This window comes from Gobio gobio (genome assembly GCF_949357685.1).
Source record: "Gobio gobio genome assembly, chromosome: 13".
Taxonomy (NCBI): domain Eukaryota; kingdom Metazoa; phylum Chordata; class Actinopteri; order Cypriniformes; family Gobionidae; genus Gobio; species Gobio gobio.
In genome coordinates, this window is record NC_137106.1 from 48,260,139 (window position 1) to 48,284,168 (window position 24,030).

The 24,030-nt window shown below is 38.4% G+C and overlaps 2 protein-coding genes across 3 annotated transcripts in view; one reads left to right on the forward strand and one right to left on the reverse strand.

Moving 5' to 3' along the window:
* Positions 1–201: 201 nt before the first annotated feature.
* On the reverse strand, positions 202–5,531 carry LOC307136040 (zona pellucida sperm-binding protein 4-like; the record flags this gene model as incomplete). Its single annotated transcript, XM_079832786.1, has 8 exons — positions 202–291; positions 372–519; positions 589–781; positions 868–1,025; positions 1,110–1,207; positions 1,279–1,466; positions 1,543–1,647; positions 5,525–5,531. The coding sequence occupies 8 exons, from the start codon at positions 5,529–5,531 to the stop codon at positions 202–204; spliced, it is 987 nt and encodes a 328-aa protein (XP_079688912.1).
* Positions 5,532–11,872: 6,341 nt separating this feature from the next.
* Positions 11,873–24,030, forward strand: part of aqr (aquarius intron-binding spliceosomal factor) — a 113,695-nt gene continuing 101,537 nt past the window's right edge. For both annotated transcript variants that reach the window (XM_079833216.1, XM_079833217.1), the window contains exons 1-8: positions 11,873–12,217; positions 12,302–12,358; positions 12,553–12,593; positions 13,628–13,663; positions 13,737–13,857; positions 17,724–17,864; positions 19,643–19,711; positions 23,856–23,956. In XM_079833216.1, coding sequence (XP_079689342.1) covers positions 12,143–12,217; positions 12,302–12,358; positions 12,553–12,593; positions 13,628–13,663; positions 13,737–13,857; positions 17,724–17,864; positions 19,643–19,711; positions 23,856–23,956 — 641 coding nt within the window. In that variant the 5' untranslated portion in view covers positions 11,873–12,142. The remainder of the gene's footprint in view (positions 12,218–12,301; positions 12,359–12,552; positions 12,594–13,627; positions 13,664–13,736; positions 13,858–17,723; positions 17,865–19,642; positions 19,712–23,855; positions 23,957–24,030) is intronic.

Consider the following 24,030-nt stretch of genomic DNA (forward strand, 5'->3'; position numbering starts at 1 on the left):
TGAAAAATCAATACCAAAGAGACAGTGGAGTTAAGAAGTTTATTAAAACTACTAAAGTCACATGACCAGGGTAACTTCTCCACTAGACACCACAGTTTGCCCACTAGAGATGGTCTTGACGTTAGCATCTCTTCCTGGAAAAGAAAATGGTAGAATCGTGAGGCATTTAAAAACCAAATTCTCATGGTTCCTGAAGTCAGTTTACAACAAGCACTCACTTTTCCTAGTGCAGCTTTGCTCACAGGAGCCAGAAGAGGGATGGCACACTGCTGTACTACAGTGGATGAAGATCTAACAGAGGGGGGAAAGGGATAAGCCACAGAAAGAAAAACACCTAATATTAAGGATTCAGGTAAGGCTGCAGAGCATACGGTTTCCTGTAGAGGAGCCAGTGATGCTGGATCCACAAATGTGAACATCTTCACAACAAAGCGCTTGTAGTGGGTTGGGAACTGAAGACCAGAAGATCCAGCCACCGGAACCAATGAGGTCAGGTAACGGTCATCCTGGTAAGGGCATCTGAAAGGTAAAGAGGCAGTCAGAAGTGCCTTACAGCACACTAGATGGATAAAGACTGGCCTTACTCACCCATCGACCAGAAGGTCCCACTGGGGTAGACTGAGTGGACTGGGGGTTGATGTCGCCCAGCAATGTCCAAGCATTAGGACAATGTTGGGGTCGGTCCTCTCCAAAATGCGCACCTCAACATACACAGGCTCCCGCAGGACTTTTGTGACGGGATAATCAGCATCACCGTAGTAGGACGTGTATGCCTCATCCCCTGAGGAAGAAAACCAGCGTTTAACCAGAAACTGCTGCAATCTGGATTTTTAGAAAATACTTGTGCATACTTGGACAGACGCTTACCTTCTGCACAGCCTTTGGTGACACATTGACCATTTGCCAGTCTAAGCTCCACCCTGAGGGGTCCAGAAGCCGCTACTGGTGGAGGTGCAGGAACAGTGTTGACCTCCACAACCAGAGCTTCCACAGAAGTAGCAGAGTACCTACACTGGAAGAGAAGCCTAGACAACAAATAGTGAGCTTGTAGCCTTTGTCAAGGATTCATATTTTTTCTAATTAAAAAAAAACAACAACAAAAAACCTACTCAAAATGGCTGTCCCTTGTGATGGAACCAAGTGGTCCGACACCCACTTCATACGAGGAGGTCATTCGGTTCTCATACACCACATATCCACCGTCCTCCTGCAAATAATAACTGTTGGCATCCAGGCCATTCTAAGCCATGCAGAACAGAACCACAAGCAGCTACTCACCATCATGCTTGTGCCACATGCAGTGACAGGGAACTGGTATATAGCAAAGGAAGGTGTGGATCCCACAGGACTGCAAGGTGGGTCGTTTCCACCCAGGAGACGGACTGAATCCAGGCTCAAGCGAGGTAGTGTAACATCTCTTGCCACCACTACCACAAACTGACCATCTCTTATACACTGGACAGTCACTGGAACAAGGTACAAGAGCAGGTTATTACTGAGGAGTGGTTTAACATGAAAACCTTAACATTGACTCACTCTTACCTGCCTTCCCATAGAAACACTGCTGTCCATTAAAGCAGCAGTTGATAGCGTCACACTCAGCACCACTGATACCAGGTGGGCCACATTGGATCTGCTCATAATCAGCTACAGCACATTTGTCAAGGGGCTCTGCCTGCGCCACTGGCTGCTTAGACTGAACCTGCTGAGGAAACTTTTGACTAGCTTGTTGTTGAACCTGCTGAGGAAACTGTTGACTAGCTTGTTGTTGAACCTGCTGAGGAAACTGTTGACTAGCTTGTTGTTGAACCTGCTGAGGAAACTGTTGACTAGCTTGTTGTTGAAACTGCTGGGGAAACTGTTGACTAGCTTGTTGTTGAACCTGCTGAGGAAACTGTTGACTAGCTTGTTGTTGAACCTGCTGAGGAAACTGTTGACTAGCTTGTTGTTGAACCTGCTGAGGAAACTGTTGACTAGCTTGTTGTTGAACCTGCTGAGGAAACTGTTGACTAGCTTGTTGTTGAACCTGCTGAGGAAACTGATGACTAGCTTGTTGTTGAACCTGCTGAGGAAACTGTTGACTAGCTTGTTGTTGAACCTGCTGAGGAAACTGTTGACTAGCTAGCTGTTGAACCTGCTGAGGAAACTGTTGACTAGCTAGCTGTTGAACCTTCTGAGGAAACTTTTGACTAGCTTGTTGTTGAACCTTCTGAGGAAACTGTTGACTAGCTAGCTGTTGAACCTTCTGAGGAAACTGTTGACTAGCTTGTTGTTGAACCTTCTGAGGAAACTGTTGACTAGCTTGTTGTTGAACCTTCTGAGGAAACTGTTGACTTGCTAGCTGTTGAACCTTCTGAGGAAACTGTTGACTAGCTTGTTGTTGAACCCGCTGGTCAATTTGCTTTAACATCAGAGGATTCTGGGGCAGATTACTCCACTGTGGAACAGCATGACAAAAAGTACAAAACCACACACAAAGTGCCAGAGATTGAACAGCACACCAGCTTCCTGCCATTGTTCAACAACTAGTCACACTGTTGAGATGATGCCCTTTGGTCTTTTTGTATTCTACAGATTTTGGCTAATTAACAATGATCCCTCCCTCTTCATTAAGAGTCATGATTCTCCAGACTTGCCCAAATGGGAGTTTATGCTACCAGAAAATTCTCATCAAAATCATACGCATGTGATGTAGGGGAGTGCGGGGCACAAACTAACGCGGGGTTATGCCAAGTTCACACTGCCCGATTTTAGCCCCGATTTTGACTCGCCGACAGGTTTTGGGAAATCGCAGACAAATGGCTGAAATCATAGGCAAATCGGTGCTTGTGCACGCGAGTGACAATCACGCAGTGTGAATGATCAAAGACGCGATCAGAGAGAATCGCCGATGAGTCGCCGACGCTCGCGAGATATTTGGCATGCTAAATATCTGGACCTGTCGGCGATTCAAACTCCTGCTGTGTGAAATGAGTTCTGACTGAAAAATACATCTGCGATGACCGACAGCCAATGAGAGAGCAAGATACAGGGCAGCGGGAGGTTCGGGGAGGAGTTATAGACCAGAATATCCGTATTTTTAATATATATATATATATATATATATATATATATATATATATATATATATATATATATATATATTTACAGTTATATCAAGCAGAAACAAAGCACAAACATTTGCTTGACCAGCCGCAGCAGCAGCACACTGCAAAATTATTTATTTACCTCAAACTCTCTTTGCAGAACACAATCCTTGCTCCCTGTGTCTCCCCAACCATTTCCTCCACCATAATCTTTTTTCTTTTTCTCCTTTTTGCTGCAAATCAGCGCACAGACAATTTGGATAGCAAGTTTCTGAACTGCAGTCTATATTTTTAATAACAATTCCAGTCTGGCGCAAGAACTCCGGTCTGACGCACGTGTGATCTCGCGTTGTTTCCTTCTCACTTCTTGCGTATGTTTGCTTGTGAAACGTAGTTCGCGGACGGGACAGAGCTGTCGGCGATTTTTCCTTTTGTACAGTCATGCAGTGTGAAACCCTCTGTCGCCGATCCATCGTGCAGTGTGAACACAGCAGTGACTGAATGCTGGCCCAGATAGTCATGCAGTGTGAAAAGAACTGTGATCCGACGAGTTTGAAAATCGTGCAGTCTGAACTAGGCTTTAGTTGTAACACACATGGTTTAACACTTTCCACACATGCCAGGATGACGAAACTTAGAAACTTGGTGTATTTACTAGTTGCCATATCAACATTATTTAGAGAAAAAATATATTATTTAAAGGTAAAATTAAATAATCTTTGGAAGATATTACTGAACATTTATTTAACCATAGCAAAAAGTAAATTTCTTACTGTTTTTTGTGGTGATTTAAAACAAGACAAATCTGATATTATTTGAATCTTATATCTGTTATTTAACAGTTGAGATTGTTCTTTAATGTTGATCTAACAGCAGAAGACATGAGCCACGGTTTAAATCCCAGTTGCGCAGGTGGGGTGCGTTGTAACACTGCATTACAATGAGCCCCTATTAGAACTACGCTATTATATTCTATACTTTTATGAATTCTTTTGAGAAACCATGAGAAAAGTAAAAATAATGACAGTCAATGCTCAGAAATTATTCATTATCATTATGTTTTTAACTATGATGTTTGGCTGTATTTAGCCATGTGTTTCAAAAATCTAGATATTTTTAATGATTAAAAATTAAAAAGTTAATAATTGTATTTTATTGACAAAATATTTTAGTTTGTCTTGAATTTTTTGTTATTAAATCAGGTAACATCTAAGCTGTCATTTGGTCATGTTACAATGTGCCCCACCCATGGGGCATGTTGTCACATTTCACTTCCATTCTTTCGGGGTAAATCAAGAAAAAAAGTATACACAGTATTAATGAAACAAAACCACATAATTGTACTAGACGTGGGGATTTAATGTGAGAAAAAATAAATACTCTGAACCCCAAGTGAATTTACACAAACTGAGACTAGGTTGTGCCCCGCTCTCCCCTATACCGGTTCATACCGAATACCGGTATTTATTTTTGTTATGATAAGAATTTTGATGATACCGCAATACCGGTATGTGACGCTTAACCAACGTTTGGAACGCAGAAGTGGATGAAAACGAGTGAGTGATTTCGGACAGCCGTTGTGTGTACATCGGCTGTACACTCGTTTGAATGAGATTGAATGGGCGCGTTTTTTATGGACATATTTCATATACTCTAGTGCTCTAAACATGAACCGGCAGCGTGTATATGCGCACATATTTCATCACGTCTTTTTCAAATGAAATGTAACGTTATGCAATGGACACTGAACTGTACGTGTGATCACGACCGCAATGACACGATGGGTAATATTTGAAGAATGGGCAAAAATGTAACTGCTTTATTCTTTCTGTGTTAAACTGACGTGTGTCTATGTTCAGAGACTGTAGTGCTCTTAAATGTATTGAACATTTCTTTAGACCTTTTAAATGTTCCTCCGCGTTTCTCCGTCATTTTGTCAGTTTGTTGTTATATAGGGTGAGATTTTTAAAATGCTTAAGGTGCCCTCAATCTTTAAAAATTATCTATCTCCATGGTATCATAATATGCATGTGTCTCTGTAATGAGTGTGTTGCAGTTTTGTGTTTTATTGGTTGTTGTCTCTGCACAGAATAATTTTGTGGGGCTTTGTAAACCTTTAGGCCTATTAATTCTAAGTGTGGAATTTTTCTACAATATTTACTCATCATGACAGTAAAATAGGGCATTCTAGTCAATCTACTGCAGTATTTCCTCTCTCAATTAGTAGAAAATGGGGTTAACACCCGGTCATGCATAGGGGGAAAAAAACCCCGTCATATACCGTGAAACCGATATAATTTTGAAAAATAAAGTGATATAAATGTTTGGTCATACCGCCTAGCACTAATTGGTCCCTCACCCTATTCTCAACAACCAGTGTGCCAAAATGTTTTAGATACTCAGCCCATCCTCCCAAACGGGAGACCTAAAGGACTGACTTGACATTGCGAGGAAAATGGTTCCACCCAGGGTTGCGGAAAGCCTACAGCACCAGAGCCAATGCAACTGGACAATGAGAGAAGAGGACTAACAATACATGATCCGAGCCAGAGTTTCAGCGAGACAGGTGATCAAGGGTATCACCTCCTTAGCTTCCACCTCATGGATCTGAAACAGAAGGTAAAAACAACCTCACACAGCAGATCACAGAGACCAGCAAGGAGCAGACACATGCTCAAAGCCTCACCGACCAGCTAGAGACTGAGGCTCAAACCAGAAACAAAGACTTGAAATGGCTCAGACAGCTGTTGAACCATGAGAGCAGCTGGACAGAGCAAGCACCAGACAAGCCACTGGGTGAAGCCATGGAAGACTGCACCCTCAACCTGCGCACACCACAGGACATCAAACAACAACATCCTCCGCCGGAGGCTACACAAGGACAGCTGGACATGACTATCTCAGAGTTATGCTGCGTTCACACCAAACGCGAATTGAGCGTCAAAATCGACTGCGTCTAGTTTCACACGCGAACATTTTGGACGCGCGTAGAAATCGAGCGTTTGAAGCGAAATTGACGCGCGTTCAAGGCACTCCAGGAGAAATACGTCATAAAACACCACTCTGCCTCTTTTCATTTTCATTAAACATATATATTAAGCATTAATAGCCACACAAATGTGGTCCAGGCAACTCCTACATTATCTTCACTACATGTATATTTAAATATCCTTAAAATATAAAGTTATAAAACTTCTCTTTGCCCTCAGTCAAAATGATTTGGCAGACAACAAATTATAGATTCATGAGAGCAAAGATTGGCCGTTAGATCTACACAAGATGCACCACTACAGGACATCAGAGCCAGCGGCAAACGGCAGAAGGACTGGCCGAGGAAAGGCTGCTCTCGCCGGGGTTAATGAGCGCTGAGCGCCCGGTGATCGCCTGGATCTCACAAATCCAAAAACACAAGATTATTTTTTTAAAATAGGCGCTCTCTTTATAAATAAACCACAGATTTGAGCTTTAAACAACTACATTATCACCTGAAAAAGTCTTAAAACTACATTTTGTGACACAAAAGTTGTATTTTTAAATTATGCAGGGTTTCTCATCACGTCACTTTACCACGTGACCGCAGCGAGCAGGCTCCTGATTGGTTAACGCGGCGCGAATTGACGCCAAAGTTCAAATTTTTCAACTCGGGCGTCAGACGCGAATTCGCTTCAAATGCGTGAATGCACAAAAGCACCATTCGCGTGTAACGCGCGTATCGTGCAAGAAGCTCAATTCGCGTCATTCGCGCGAACTGGACGTGCGAATGAGGCGTATTCGTGTCCTTCGCGCGAAACGCGCCTTCCGCGCCGCTGAACCTCCAGACGCGCGTCAACGCGCCTTTCCATTGACTTAACATTGAAATCACTCGCGCCAGACGCTCTATTCGCGTTTGGTGTGAACGCAGCATTACATGAGCTGCTGACGCCAGCAAAATAGCCCCTGAACAGGACTCACCAGAGGAGTACTGCAAAGGACAAGCTTCCAACTCCTTGCCCCACACAGCTCAGACGAGCTCACATCAGCACCGCCACAAGAGTCCTTCAGACTTCTCGTGATAGAGAAGCTAACAACCACCAGCACTAGGTTGGTCTAAAAACCCTCTTCAGGCCACACAGACCCCTAACCATTTCCTGAAATCGTAGGCAGACACCTGCCCCACACAAACAGACTTCAGGATGATAGGTGACACACAGCCAGGGCACCTGATCCACAAGCTCAGAGACCTGAACTTGGCTACTGTCTGCCTTATCTGTCTGCCTTATCTTATCTTCACTCCAGGGGACACAAACAACCAGAGTCCACCTCTGCTGGGGTGTGTTCCTGATCTTTCTGCACCTTCGATATTGCTCACTGTTGTCCATAGGAGGGGCAACAACTATCGAAAGGGGGGAATTATGTAGCGACTGAGGCGAAATCAGACACATAATCGGCTTTTACATTTAACAAATATGTTTTAAATGCGTTGTGCTTAGTAACAGACCCTCCCCCAACACAACAGAGAAAGATCCTCAGTTACCCTGGAAACCAACTGATAAGACGTTTTACGGCCCAAAAAATGTGGCCCTTGTATGCTATTTCATCTATGCATGTCTTATGAGCAACTTAATAGTTCATGTAATGTCATATATGTCTTGTCTCCTATCAAATGAATGCTCGTTTCACGACTTACACTTTCATGTATGTTACTCCCTCGTAGGAAGCAGTGTGTGTTTGTTGCATTAATTGGAGTATATATGGGCACAGGCCCATTGAAACTTACTTGAAACAAAGAGCCATAAATCCCCCACAGAGGAATTTTCTGCTGGGAAATCCCAACAATCCCATTGGGCAACTGAACTATCGTGGTTGGGATTTCTCTGAGACTCTTAAAGGGTCACTTCAGTGATTAAGCATTAGGCTTTGTATCAGTAGAAACCCGGTAGTATATTCAAATGATGGTACTTTCCCCCCTCATATCCCCGTGAGACGAGAGAATTATGCATTTTATTTCTGGAAAAATTCCTCCGATGATGCAAATATCGTCATTTTGCGTCATCTGAGGATTTTTTGGCCAGAGGCAAAGACTACAGCCACTAGATGGCGCTGTTCCGCATGTTATCAACCCGCCCATAGAGGAGAGATCTCACACACAGAATGTAAGACACAGACGGCCGCACGGATAAGCATAATAACGGAGCGCGGTGCAGAGTAAAGTGAGTGTTTCAACTTTTCAATTAATTCTTGTGATAGTTAAGCTTCCATATGCGATCTGAAAACGTGCCAGACTGGCGCTTAACGTTACCTCAGCTCTGCTCAGCTCTGCATGAGGAATGAAATCTGACACGGCTGCGTCTGTGACGTGACTTTCGTTCGGCTCACTCACACTTTATTGAAAAGACACGTTCAGTTTTTAATTGTAATGTTTATTCTCTAACTGAACGAAATGATTGTATTACTATGAAGATCAAAACTACGGTGTACGGAGTGGCCTCGCAGGACAGCGAAGCAAGTGCATTCTGGGAGTTGTTGTCTTTCATCCACATGAGACAAAAATACATTTTCTGTCTTTTCTCAGTCTAGAAGGCACCAAATTCAAAAATAATTCATATTTCTACTGCATAAATGACCCAGTTTAAAAACAAAGCTTAATGCTAAATCACTGAAGTTACTCTTTAAGAGGGAGATGCACAGATGCAAGCCCTCTTCTCTTCTCTTCTCTTCTCTTCTCTTCTCTTCTCTTCTCTTCTCTTCTCTTCTCTTCTCTTCTCTTCTCTTCTCTTCTCTGACGGAAATGATCGCAACTGCAAAACCATCGGACGGATCCATCAAGACTTTCTCCTGCGGCCATATATCTGGATGCCTTCCCAGGCAAATGCAAGAAATGTACTAAGAATTATAAGTCGCTGTGTAGTTAGTAAAACTGTAAACTCCTTTGCTCAGACAAAGGAGCTTCTCAAGGGTGGTTCTCCCAGGTTGACTCTTTGCATAACTTCATCCATCTTTACTTAACCGGTTCTTCTAACAACTTTAACTTTACCTCTTGCCATGTATGTATTGTGTATGTATGTTTTATGTTAGTTTTAGTCTTGTCTGCGTTTCAGTTCATAAAGTTTGTGCACAATATAGGCTATGTTTGTTCCTGACTCCCTGCCTGCAAACAAATTTTCCCTTAAATGATAAATCTTGTTATGCTCTTATGTAAATACAAAGGGAGAATTATTTTTCTGTGGCCATGAAAAATACCCTTTTCTTAGAATTAATTAATAATCAATACTGAATGTTCACCGGATGAACTGATTGATTGATTGATTGATTGATTGATTGATTGATTGATTGATTGTAATTGTAATAGCTACATCAAGTTAATCTATTTAACTGATTCAAATATTTATAATTAATCATTATGAATAATCATAATGAGTTATGAATAATTATTAATATTTCCCCTCTGAGCTAATTCGCTACAATCTTCTGCACAGGATCCTGTTGTGTTTTCTTGTTCCTCCTCACAGTGCATTTAGAGAACGGGCTGGACAACGGAGGAGCAAGCAAATGAGTAGTCTCACATAGCCAGACCTTCAGACTGACGGCAGACGTCTAAAGGCTGAGACTAGCAAATGAGAAACCATCCATGAGGAATAGAACGCTTCTCTGAATACTGCATGCTATATACAGTTGTGCTCAAAAGTTTACACACCCCTTGCAGAAAATGTGAATAATAATAATAAAAAAAGAGATATCATGCAAAATGCATGTTATTTTTTATTTAGTGCTGTCCTTAAAGGTCCCGTTTTTCGTGTTTTTTGAAGCTTTGATTGTGTTTACAGTGTGCAATATAACATGTGTTTATGTTTCATGTGTAAAAAAACACAGTATTTTTCACACAATTTACTGATCTGTATGCCGCTGTTTTCACTGTCCTCAAAACGGCCTGAGAATTTTCTCGTTCTATGAAGTCCCTCCTTCAGAAATACGTAACGAGTTCTGATTGTGCCAGCGGTTCCCGTGTTGTGATTCGACAGCAGCTTAGCTCACGTTGCCCGGGAAGGTTCGCTGTAGGCTTTGAAAGGGAACTTCTGTTAAATAAAATATCTCGCTTGGCATTGAACTTTGAGCTTTATAATTTTACAGGTATTATTTATGCTCTAACAGCAACATTACACACTAACTAAAGTTTGAAAAATGGGATCACGAAGAACAGGACCTTTAATAAGTTATTTTACATAAAAATATACATATAGTCCACAAGACAAAAAAATTGCTGAATTTATTAAAATGGCCCCGTTCAAAAGTTTACATATATTCTTGATTCTTAATACTGTGTGTCGTTCCCTGGATGATCCACTGCAGTGTGTGTGTGTTTTGTTCATGAGTCCATTTATCCTGAGCAGTTAAACTGCCCAATGTTCTTCATAAAAATCCTCCTGCTCCTGCACATTCTTCAGTTTTCCAGCATCTTTTGCATATTTGAACCCTTTCCGGGAGTGACTGTGTGATTCTGAGATCCATCTTTTCACACTGAGGACAATTGTGAATTGTGAGGACAAACACAACTCTTAAAAAAGGTTGAAACATTCACTGATCCAGCAGGAAACACAATGCTTTAAGAGCCTTCAAAAAGAAAACTTTTTGAATTTAACGATCAAGGTAAATTATACTTAATTTGTCTTCCGGGAAACATGTAAGTATCTTCTGTTGCTTCTGAAGGGCAGTACTAAATGAGAGAAAAAAATAAATAAAAAATACTACAAAATAAGAAACATTTGGACAAGAATTAAAACCATTTGTTGGATCAAAAATCGTCTTTAACTTGCACTTTACCATTTTTATTTGTGTTCCAAATGTACAGTAATGTTTCCCCAATTATAATTTTTCTGCCTTAAAAGTGTAAATCAGAGAGACCACAAACTTGGCTGATGGTCCTGAACATACACAGTTACTCAATGAAGTGCTTAATTTACAATTTTACAATAAAGATAACATAGTATAATATTACAGTAAATATATAATGAATATTATATATTAAGACAATTGTTTAGTGTTGAATAGTATGAATAATGCAAGTATAATATTATAGTAAATATATAATACATTATGATATATTAAGACACTTGTTCAGTGTTAAATAGTATGAATAATGCAAGTATAATATTATAGTAAATATATAATACATATTATATATTAAGACACTTGTTCAGTGTTAAATAGTATGAATAATGCAAGTATAATATTATAGTAAATATATAATAAATATTATATATTAAGACACGTGTTCAGTGTTAAATAGTATGAATAATGCAAGTATAATGTTATAGTAAATATATAATAAATATTATATATTAAGACACGTGTTCAGTGTTAAATAGTATGAATAATGCAAGTATAATATTATAGTAAATATAAAATGAATAGTATGAATAATGCAAGTATAATATTATAGTAAATATATAATACACATGATATATTAAGACAATAGTTCAGTGTTGAATAGTATGAATAATGCAAGTATAATATTATAGTAAGTATATAATAAATAGTATGAATAATGCAAGTATAATATTATAGTAAATTTATAATGAATATTATATATTAAAACACACTTGTTCAGTGTTGAATATTATGAATATTAAAACAAACAAGTTCAGACGGCACACCAGCCTGAAATTTAATTATTTTAATTGTTTTAGTAGCTTATTTTAATAAGCCTATATTGACACTGATTGTTTTACTTATTTGTTAAATACAACAAAAAAGGAAAAGAAAAGCTTTGAACCGCTGGTCTAAAGGCTTTTATTTTGGAAGGAAACTCCAAAAGCGGAAGTTGTCATTAGCCGCGACTTTCATACTTTCACATGTTAGCATGCAGCTAAAGCTAGTAACGTATTCATGACGTCTCTGCTATAAACAAAGTTTCCGTTGATAGTCAGTGTTGATTAAGTTCACATTCCAGCGTATATTTGATCTGTTGGGTTTTCAGCAGCGAGCGCTGAAAGAAGTGAATGAGCTTTCCAGTCGTTATACAGTAGTTTGACACATGACTGGATATTGATTATCATTATTATTATTGATCAGTGATCGAAATGCAGAAGGACGCGAGACTGATCAAGACCTCCGCGCCGTCGGTGGCTCAGATTAACGCGGAATATGTCACTCAGGTGAGTTAGGATCACTTTATGAAGTCAAACACACTCAGTTTATTTGTGTTCATCTACTAACAGTTGTGTTCTTGTTATCTCAAGCTTTCAAACAAATACTGGGCGCCTCATGTCAAGAATAAACTACCATTTGATTCTCAGGTAAGAGGACAAACTGAGCTTTAATCCTCCTTTAGCTTCAGATTTCACTGAATATATAAACATCCTCAGGATATGGTGCTTCAGTACTGTTGTCAATGGCCAGAATTGTGTTTTTTTTTGTCAGTAAATGATCATCTTATATCTAAAGTCTGGCTCTAAAGAGGATGTGGCTTATGAATATTTTCTGTTTTCAGGTCATTGAGGACATTTATCAGAATGAGATTCTTAAATCAAAGTAAGAAGATTCATGTGCAGTTCTTGAACCGCAAAAAATGCTTTTCTTACTTAGTATCTTTCTCTTTTCCAGTCCAAATATCTAACAATTCTTAAATCAAGATGCTTTTACTAGATAAGTAAAATGACTTTTTCATGTTTTCAAGCCAATAAAATAACCACACTTTTATTTAAATTAACACCAACATTGTACAGAAAATATATTAAGATAATTTTAAATATCAAAATATTAATGTTCATTTAGTTTTATGTAATATAATCATATTATATACTGTGTATAATTATGATGTATATTTTAATGTTCATTTAGTTTTATGTAATATAATCAGATTATATACTGATTTTATTGAATTCATTAAAATGTATTAATGTGTGTATTTACATCATCATTATACACAGTATGCACACACATATAATGTAAACACACTTTTATTTTGAATACGATTAATTGCAATTAATCATTTAGCAGTCCATTTTTTTAATTTCTTTTAAATAATTGTATGAGTATTAGACTTTTTAATTAAATTCTATAATTTTATTGAATCTTAATTTTAAAAATACAAGCCAATAACATTAAAATAACCACACTATTATTTAAAGGAACACCAAATTTGGACAGAAAATATATTAAAATAATGTTAAATATCAATATATTATTCTTCATTGTTTTATGCAAGATTTATTGTTTTGACCATTTATTAAAATAAAGTTATATGATGCCTTGAAAAATATCAATATTCGATACCACATTGAAAACCGCCTTCTATACCGCCATACAGATAATTCATTATCGCATAATGTTTTGGATAATTTGGGTAAATGTGTTGTAATAGCTTACACACAGAGGCTTTATTTGAATCGTCGAAATACATTTACATAAAAAATAAAATAAATAAGAACAAATAAATGAATTGCAAACAGAAGCACACATACACTGCTGAACCAAACGTCCATGTATTCAGTTATTCTGCTCTATATTAAAGCCAATGATTGAGCACTTTGCTGTATATTGACTTTGGTGTGTACTCTTCTCAGATTTGCCATCAGAAAGATTATGCTGCTGGAGTTCAGGTTGGTGTTTGTTGTTGCTGTAAGTGTTGTGTGTGTCATACAGTTGTGTGAAGTGAGTGTGTGTGTCCTGCAGTCAGTACCTGGAGAGCTACCTGTGGCTGAACTACACACCGGAAGTCTCCACCAACAGCTTCCTGATGTCCATCTGCTGCATCGTCAACGAGAAGTTTCGGGAAAACGTTCCTGCCTGGGAGGTTTGTATCGAAATGTTGATGAATGAGAGATTGCTTGTGATTCCGCATGCTTTTTCTTGCAACCGTATATATAAGAAAATGTTTGGCACAATGTACTTATTGCGTTGATGTATGGCTAAACGCTTGTGCTTCTATTGAAGTGGATACAGGTACAATTAGGACAGGTTTGGGGGTATGGTAGGTTTAAAGGAACATACCACTATTTTTGAAAATAGGCTCATTTTCCATCTCCCCTTGAGTTAAACAGTTGAGTTTGACCGTTTTCGAATCCATTCAGCCGATCTCTGGGTCTGGCGGTAGCACTTTTAGCATAGATCAGGGGTGTCCAAACTTTTTTTAAAGGGGGCCAGATTCGATGATAAAACATGTTTGGTTTCTTGGAAACATGACAGATTTGGTAAAAGTATGCGCTGACAGTAAAGTAATTTGAGATAGATGTAAATGTAATACTACACTCAAAATGAATTGAGTTTTTGCTTAAAGCAAGCTAAATGATCTGCCAATGGGGTAAGAAAAGTAATCTGTTGGGACAGAAACAAAACACAAGAATGCAAACATAAAAATATTATTTTTCTTTCCCCGTTGGCAGATAATTTAGGTTGTTTTAAGCAAAAACTTTTAACTTATTTTCCAGAAAACAAGAAAAATATTTCATACATTGTCATTTAAAGGAGCACTTCAGCGCTAGGAAGATGAATGTATATTTAAACTGGGTAATTTATGTAGTAGAAATGTGAAATTATTTTAGAATTTGGTGCCTTATAGACTGAGAAAAGACAGAAAATGTATTTTTGTCTCATGTGGATGAAAGACAACAACTCCCAGAATGCACTTACATCGCTGCCCTACGAGGCCGCTCCCAAGCCACGGCTACTGGTTATCACTTGCCCACCATGACACCGCCGCCAACGTCGTTTTGATATTCATGATAATAAAATAATTTCGTTCAGTTAGAGAGCAGACACTACATTTAAAAACTGAACGTGTATTTTCAATAACGTGAGTGAGCCGAACGAAAGTCACAGGACAAACGCAGCAGGAGTCAGATTTAATTAATCAAGAGAGAAGATCTGACCAGAGCTGAGGTAAGCACGACTGTCATTCTCGTCGCGTGTCCAGTCTGGCGCTTTATCATATCATGCAAGTGGAAGCTAAACTTTCATAGGAATTCACTGAAAAGTTGAAACACTCACTTTGCTCTGCACCGCTCCGTTATGAATGCCCGAGGCCAAACCGAGCACATTTACATTCTGTGAGTGAGATCCCTCCCCTGTGGGCGGGTTGAAAACATGCAGAACAGCTCCCTCTACTGGCTGTAGTCTCTAGCCAAAATGGGGTTTCTACTGATACAAAGCTTAATGCTAACTAACTGAAGTAGCCCTTTAACTTTAGTAAAAGCATCTTGATTTAAGAATTATCAGATATTTAGACTAGAAACAAGACAAAAATACTAAATAAGAGCATTTTTTGCAGTGCACACATGGCACCTCACTGCATGGTAAAAATTATAAAATAAAGTATATCTATATCTAGAATGGCTTTATGGTATTTAGTCTTTAAACATATAAATACAAGTGCACAAAACTGCAAGTTTATGACAAAAATAGTCTGTAATTTGGCCTTTATTACTCGTTTAATACAGGTCTACATATTTAAAAAAAAAAAAAAAAATTAGATATTAACCTAAATTTCTGACATAATACCACGGTTACAGGTAGTGCTACCACAGTAAACCCATGATGAATGTTGGTGAATTGTTGCTTGAAAAGTATTTTAACTGGATCGGCTCAGTGTTTCTCCTGATTTGCACGTTAGTGTTGTTGTTAAGTCAGCGCTGTTTAACTGGCTTTAAACTAAATTAAATCACTGAGAGATTTGCAGCTCATACTGGAGACCTCTACGCCGAACTCGAACACTTCTCACGGGCTGTTTGGTGGTCACGTGATCAAGACACTCCGCAAGTAAACACATTTGTTCTGAGTCAGAGCTCGCGAGTGGCGCTGTGCACAAGTAGCGCTGTTTCGTTCCGCTTTTGCCTCTGTTTCCCCGGCCTGAAATCTAGTACTGCCGCCTTGTGTTGACATTGTGAAACTGCACGATTTGTAAATTATGCGCAGCGGGCCACATATAATATATTTTAATAGACAAGCTGTGGGCCTTTTGAAATTCATCCCCAGGTAGCATTTGGCCAGCACGCCGGACTTTGGACACCCCTGGCATAGATCATTGAATCTGATTATACCGTTAGCATCTCGCTCAAAAGTGATGTTACGCAGCGCCTGAAAATAGGCTAACTTCCGTCAACATAACCAATGTGACAACCTGCCTGCACAGAGAGCGCTGGGGACTATTTTCAGGCGCTGCGTAATATTGTCTATTGTTAAAAGGATCCCCATTAGCTGTCACCAAGTGACACGAGCTAGTCTTCCTGGGGTCCACATAAAAAAAAAATATCACACAACAATGATAATCTAAAAGTAGTAAAACATTGTAGACATCATTATAAACACCATCATAAATTATTCAGAATAAATTATTACAGTATTACATTCACAATTTTAAAAACGCTGTGTAATATCATTTTTTATATAAAATATAAAAAACTTTTCTCATTTTGTTCTAGTTAGACATTTTTAAAAATAACAACAACTAAAAAAAACTTAACTAAAATTAAAATGAAAGCAAACTGAACATGAAAAATGTATCTCAGAAAACAAAAACTATAGTATCTCAGTGATACTAAAATAACACTAGTGTGGCAAAATCTGTCACAGTGTGTTTTATATATATAAAAGCAGAAATAGTTTTATTAATAGTTTTAATAGCCCCTAAAGTTTCAAAATGCGCCCCTAAATTTTTCAATTTGGCAACACAGGTGCTCCTTGGGAAAAAAAGTAAGCGCCAAGCCCTGCACTACCGTACGTGCTTTCATACTCTTATAAAGTAATAATATGATGACTAGATGCTGCATTAGTGGAGAAGAGCAGTATGAGGTCTAAGCTGAGATGCTTACAGCAGAAAGGAGATGAAAAATGAAGGAGGAACCTGAGTCAAAGACCAGAAGAGGGTGCACGACTATTTTACACCAGACAGGAAGAAAACACCTGCAAACCAGTCACAACACCCGCAAACCAGTCACAACACCCTAGCAACCTCCAACAATAGCTTAGCAACCATATAACAAAGTGCTAAAAACCACTGAGAATACCTTAGCAACTGCATTGCAACACCCTGGCATAGAAAACAAAACTATTTTTAGAGTTTTTTTGCATTTGGTGGAAAGATAGCATTACTGCATACAGACAGCCCCCAAACACTGCTAGATCCTCTTAATTCTTGACTCTCCTAGAAGAAAACAAACACAACCCTAGGTATTTATTTGTAACGACAAATAAAGCTTCAACTTCTGATGTTTCCAAACAGCACAGCTGTATTGAATTTATGAACCTCAAGTGGTTAAAACAATGTGACACACACACACACACACACACACACACACACACACACACACACACACACACACACACACACACACACACACACACACACACACACACACAAACGACCCAAATGCTTAATGTCACGATTGTTGCCATCTGTTTACATTAGTTTATATCCAGCTGGTCACTTTTCATTCATCAAGTGTTCTACCACCTGTGTTTTTAAGGTGTTTGTATTATAAAGGGAAAAACAGATTTTTAGTAATATGGTATATTAAAATGGTTTCTCTTAATAAAATATGACTATTTTTTGTAAAATGCTCCTACTGTATTTTTTATTGCGGAGTTCTGGCAACCACAACCATATATTTCAATAATTTTTTTTACAGGCCTGTTTCATTAGACATGATGTTTCTCTCTCGTCAGGTTTTCAAGAAAGCGCCCACACACTTCCCTCACTTCTTCAGGTGTGTGATGGAGTCGTGTCTGTCGGGCGAGCAGCTCGGCCTGTCGCTGAAGGAACAGACGGTGCTTCTGCTCTTCCTCGATCACTGCTTCAACAGTCTGGTGAGCAGTGTTAATTTCGTTGACGAATAATTTTCGTCATAATTTTCGTCAACGACCTTTTTTCACTGACGAAAACGAGACGATAACTAAATAAAAACTAGTGTTGGATGACAAAAACTATGACGAAAACTTGCTGTCATTTTCGTCAACAAATAAAAACGAGACGAAAATGTTAGGGAGGGTCGATTAGGGAAGAGATCCAGTCAGAAATGATGTCCTGTGTAACAGATGCGCACATTTGATTTGAACGCTGTTGCACGTTCTACAGGCGCACTCACGCATCCCCAATCCAGCGCTCCAGAGCAGTTCACAATCAATGAATAACACACATTTATGCCAGGCAATGATGATTATATAGTAATATGTTTTAGACGGTTGTAACAATGCCTATTTTAACTCCTACACTTGAATGAGCTCCTGCAACAGAGGTGCAGCAGACATTTAAAAATAAGATCCCGGTGTATTTCGAGCTTGTTTTTTAATTTAAAAGTAACGCATTATATATTCGTATTTGGTTACACAATAAACTGTATTTCATTTAATTCCCATTTAATTCATAGTCAGGAGGAAAGACCAGTATTTGACACATATTCAATAAAGTATCAGGGTTATAATAGTTAACTAAAACAATTATAAAAAATCATTACTTGAAATTAAATAAATGTTAACTGAAATTAAAAATAAATAAATAAATAACTTATTTGAAGCTTTAGCTTTACATGATATGGCCTACTAACTAAAAGAAATACAAAGATATAAAAACTATATAGATGTAAAAAAAGAAAAAAAAGAAAAGTGAATTGAGCTATCTTTCGTGTATTTTTAATGTCAAAAACAAAATGATGTCATAATTAAATGGCGCTTAAATGCTTAAATTATTACAATTTAACTAAACTCATTAGATTTTAGGAGACTAAATCTACAGTAGATTTAGTTGACTAAAATCTTATAATATTTAGTCGACTAAAACAACTAGACTAAAACTAAAAACAATTCAGGTGACTAAAATATGACTAAAACTAAATGGCATTTTAGTCAAAAGACTATGACTAAAACTAAATCAAAATTTGCTGTCAAAATTAACAATGACTCATAAATGTGCATTTGCTGATTTTGACCACCATTTTAAAAGTATTCTACGATCTCATCACTTGGTGGCACTGTTGCTTTTTCAAACCCACTTTGCTATAGGGTTTTTAACCGCACTCTAAACTCAGAGAAAACAGCAGCTCGGGGGTTCACATGTATAACGGCAGCTTCAGTTCAAGGCTGTTTTCATCTATTTTTGGCTTTGCTGCTAATTTAAGGCACGGTGTCTCCCGTCCCATCAGATGGCCCATTAGCATTGTTGATGTGATTTCATTGTCTAGTGTTCGTATGCTAATCATGTTTGCTTACGCGTGTGCCGTGGATGAAGACTAGGTTTGGGTAACAATAGAAATGTTCATCATGAGCCTGTAAAGTCCCTGATTAAATGCACATCTGTAATGTTTGTGATGAAGTACAGATGCTATGAGAGGTGTCAGTGCAGAAAATTGCACCTAAGGTAAAAGTTTCACACACTCGATTTTCAGTCTTGGTTTTTCTTTGTTAAATGAGATGTGTGAAGTAAGTGACAAGTTTTTTTAACTGTATAATCAGAGCTTCAGTCCTGAAAAAAACATGTCTTCAAGACATGTGTGGTTGGATTTTAGCTGATGTGATATGACGTTTGGCTAGTAAAGCAGAACTCTCAGAAGATCATTGACTGTTTATTTGTGGCATGTTCTTCACTGCAGGAAGTGGACTTGATCCGTGAGCAGGTGCAGAAACTGGTCTCTCTGCCAATGTGGATGTGTCTGTTGCCGGTGAGTATTACTGCATCACACACATTTCGTGTTCCATATGGTCTCTCCTAGAGATGTGCCCGAAGCTTAAATCCAAATTTGGAAAGGCACGGAAAATTAATAACGCATTCTGCGGAGTCCCTAAAGGGACTTACTTACAGTACATCAGATTTCACTGATCACATGAAGATAATGGCAAGGAGAGATGACTGACTGGGGGATTAGTTGCGCAACAGATCCAGAGCAGCATTGACAAATATCTTATTTTGTAAAATGTGCGCTGCTCCCTATACACACAGCACACATGATTGCAAATTGGAAAGTGAAAAGCTAGCATTCAAAATCTTTTCAATTCACCACATATTGATAGCGGCTCCCTGATGCCCGCAAATTAGATACTAGAGAGAACGTAAAAGGATTAAAATATATTTTTTTTAATGAATAGATGGATGGATAGATAGTAGGGTTGTAACCATACATCGTTATAGATCGATGCATCATATCTTTAGACATTAGATCGATGCATCGATGCCAAGCGTTAAAAATCAATACGCATGCCTTCTCGTTTAAATGACCTTTCAGAGCTTGTGAAAGACGCTCAGGCCAGCCCTGAATCTTCACGAAAGTGTATAATTTGCTCATGTTTAAAGCCTTGCATAAAGCAGCGAGCACTCATCTCAAACGGAGCACAAATAGGCCACTCAATTCAGTCTTCTTTTCTATGGTCTATGGTTTTGCATTTAAGGAGAATCGAATACTATGAATCGGAGAATGCTCAATAAACTCGTGCAAAGGAGTGATGTGACTCTGTGTTGCTTCAGGCATATCATTCTGCACACGGGATGCGCATAAGCGCTTTGTGTCGCTCTGCATTGGAGCCTTTCATATTATAATACTTTTGCACAATGTAAAAATATTAAAGGGGTGATGAATTGAGAAATCAACTTTCACTTGAGCCTTTGATATATAAAAGATCATGGTAATATAAGAATATCCTGTAAGTTTCAGAGCTGAAAACATCCAAAGAAAAGCTTTTATTGACACCAGGCCCAGGAAACGCTCGATCTCAGAATGTGCCAGGCTTTGACGTCTGAGTGTGGTGAAGCACAACCTCAACAGAAGAAGAACAACGCTTGATTCTGTAGCCCCGCCCACCGACTCGTGCCATTAACATGACATAGGCCTACAGAGAGAGCTAAACCACATCAAATTTCTAAACATACCACATGAGCTTCATTCGGATTCCAATGTTATGAATGCATGGTAGGGCTGGGCGATATATCGCATGACTTTGTTAAGCACATCTCGTCAGTAAAGCCGGTTCCTTGATCGGCGTCACCTGCTTTCATATGGAGCAGCATTTACTACACAGAGCAGTAGTTCTCTGACAAGCTGAGCCATATCGCATTAATTATCACGGACGTATCGCCTGTATTGAGACTGTATTTAGTTAGTAGGCCATATCAGGTAATAAACATCAAAAACATCAATAAATAAACAATAAATAGCCTGTGTCAAAATGACCAGGTTGGAGAGTAGTTACTTTAACAGTTTATATCTTAAATGGGCATAAATAGTTTGGAGAAATAGGAGAATATGATATTATTAGTTCTGCATTCGGTCTTAAAGGGGCAGCTTCTAATAAACCTGCAGACGATTGAGCCATTGATTCGAATCGAACAAAAGGCAAATATTCACATCTCTTGAATTAATAACTTTAGCTTTTATAAGCATTAATCTATCTATTTATACTGTGAAAACTATGCAGTGTTAATTTACATTTCATTACTTTATTATATTTCTTTGTATTTTTGTTCTTTCTAAGTAATATTGATGTTAGCAGACCTTCTGAATGCCTGCACCTGGTCCATTTACAAATAGATGTTTTATATTTTTGTTCAAACATTGCAGTTTCTTTTGCTATAGATATTTTACTTTTCAGATTATAAAGCCATGTTGATTATGTTCTTAATTTTGTTTTTATTTTTTTTCATTAAAAAATATACAGTATAATAAAAAGAACCGATAATAATACCGTTAATGTACCGGATCGATAAGCAGTATCGGTAAGAGTAGTAATACCGATAAAACCTTAACAATACCGATCCCTATTAGTAATACAGTGGAAATTAGTAGATTTGGTTAGCATGTTGATTTACGGTGTGCGCCCCTAAATTTTCTGCTTGTGCCCCTAAAATTTTCAGTTGGGGGCCACTGTGCTCCTAGTGAAAAAAGTTAGTCGGGAAAGTTAGCACAGAAGCCTAAATACTTTTTCATGTCATTAGATTACTGTGTGGAGTTATTTGGGGATGCCCAATCAGGGTGCAGAATGTGAAGTTTTGAAATAAATGTTTGTTATATATTTTGTTGTGTAAAATAGGCACATGATATCGAAATATGAATTGAGATTGTATCGTAATCTTATCGCAGAACTTTTTGAGGTATTGGAAAATATCGTATTGCTGGCTTTACACCCCTAATGGATGGATGGATGGATGGATAGATGGTTGGATGGATAGATGGTTGGATGGATAGATGGATGGATAGATGGATGGATGGATGGATAGATGGATGTTGGATAGATGGATGTTGGATAGATGGATGTTGGATAGATGGATGTTGGATAGATGAATTGATGGATGGATGGATAGATGGATAGATGGATGGATGGATGGATGGATGGATGGATGGATAGATAGATAGATAGATAGATAGATAGATGGATGGATGGATGGATGGATGGATGGATGGATGGATGGATGGATGGATGGTTGGATAGATGGATGGATGGATGGTTGGATAGATGGATGGATAGATGGTTGGATAGATGGATGGATAGATGGATGGATAGATGGATGGATAGATGGTTGGATAGATGGTTGGATAGATAGATGGATGGATAGATGGTTGGATAGATGGATAGATGGATGGATAGATGGTTGGATAGATAGATAGATGGATGGATGGATAGATAGATAGATAGATAGATAGATAGATAGATAGATAGATAGATAGATAGATAGATAGATAGATAGATGGATAGATGGTTGGATAGATGGTTGGATAGATGGTTGGATAGATGGATGGATAGATGGATGGATGGATGGTTGGATAGATGGATGGATAGATGGTTGGATAGATGGATAGATGGATGGATGGATAGATGGATGGATAGATGGATGGATAGATGGTTGGATAGATAGATGGATGGATGGATAGATAGATGGATGGATAGATGGTTGGATGGATGGATGGATGGATGGATGGATGGATGGATGGATGGATGGATGGATAGATGGTTGGATAGATGGATGGATAGATGGATGGATAGATGGATGGATAGATGGATGGATAGATGGTTGGATAGATGGATGGATGGATGGATGGATGGATGGATGGATGGATGGATGGATGGATAGATGGATGGATAGATGGTTGGATGGATGGATGGATAGATGGATGGATAGATGGATAGATGGATGGATGGATAGATGGATGGATAGATGGATAGATGGATGGATGGATAGATGGTTGGATAGATGGATGGATGGATGGATAGATGGATGGATAGATGGATGGATAGATGGATGGATAGATGGTTGGATAGATGGATGGATGGATGGATGGATGGATGGATGGATGGATGGATGGATGGATAGATAGATGGATGGATGGATGGATGGATGGATGGATGGATAGATGGATGGATAGATGGTTGGATAGATGGATGGATGGATGGATGGATGGATGGATGGATAGATGGATGGATAGATGGTTGGATAGATAGATGGTTGGATGGATGGATGAATATTTAGATGGATAGATTGATGAATAGGTAGATATTTGGATGGATGGATTTATGGATGGATGGATACACATGCATATTGGTATTAACAGTTGTATTAATATGAATAGTTGTAGTAATATTAATTTAAAAAAAAATCTGTAATAATCACAATCATAATCTGATATTCCAGATTCTGTTTCATCAATGTGAACTCGGTAGTGCTCCCATACTTTTAGAAAATGTGGATTTTTTAAAAATTTCTAATGAATAATAATCTGTATATAATAATCACATACACTTCCATGCATTGATGAGACTCTAGTCTGTTTTGACTATTTTAGATGTTGGAAACTGACTCCAGGTTTTGTAACTGTTTAGACGAGACTGCAGCAGGAGTTGAAGAAGGTCCCAAAACTGCAGAAATTCTGGAACCTCATTAAGAAGAACTATGAGAAGATGGAGTCTCAGGATATGGAGCAGTAAGACCCCCTCACACCCCATAAACCCTTACCCATCAAAACAATGTCCTGTGTGTCTCATCAACTGTGCTTTC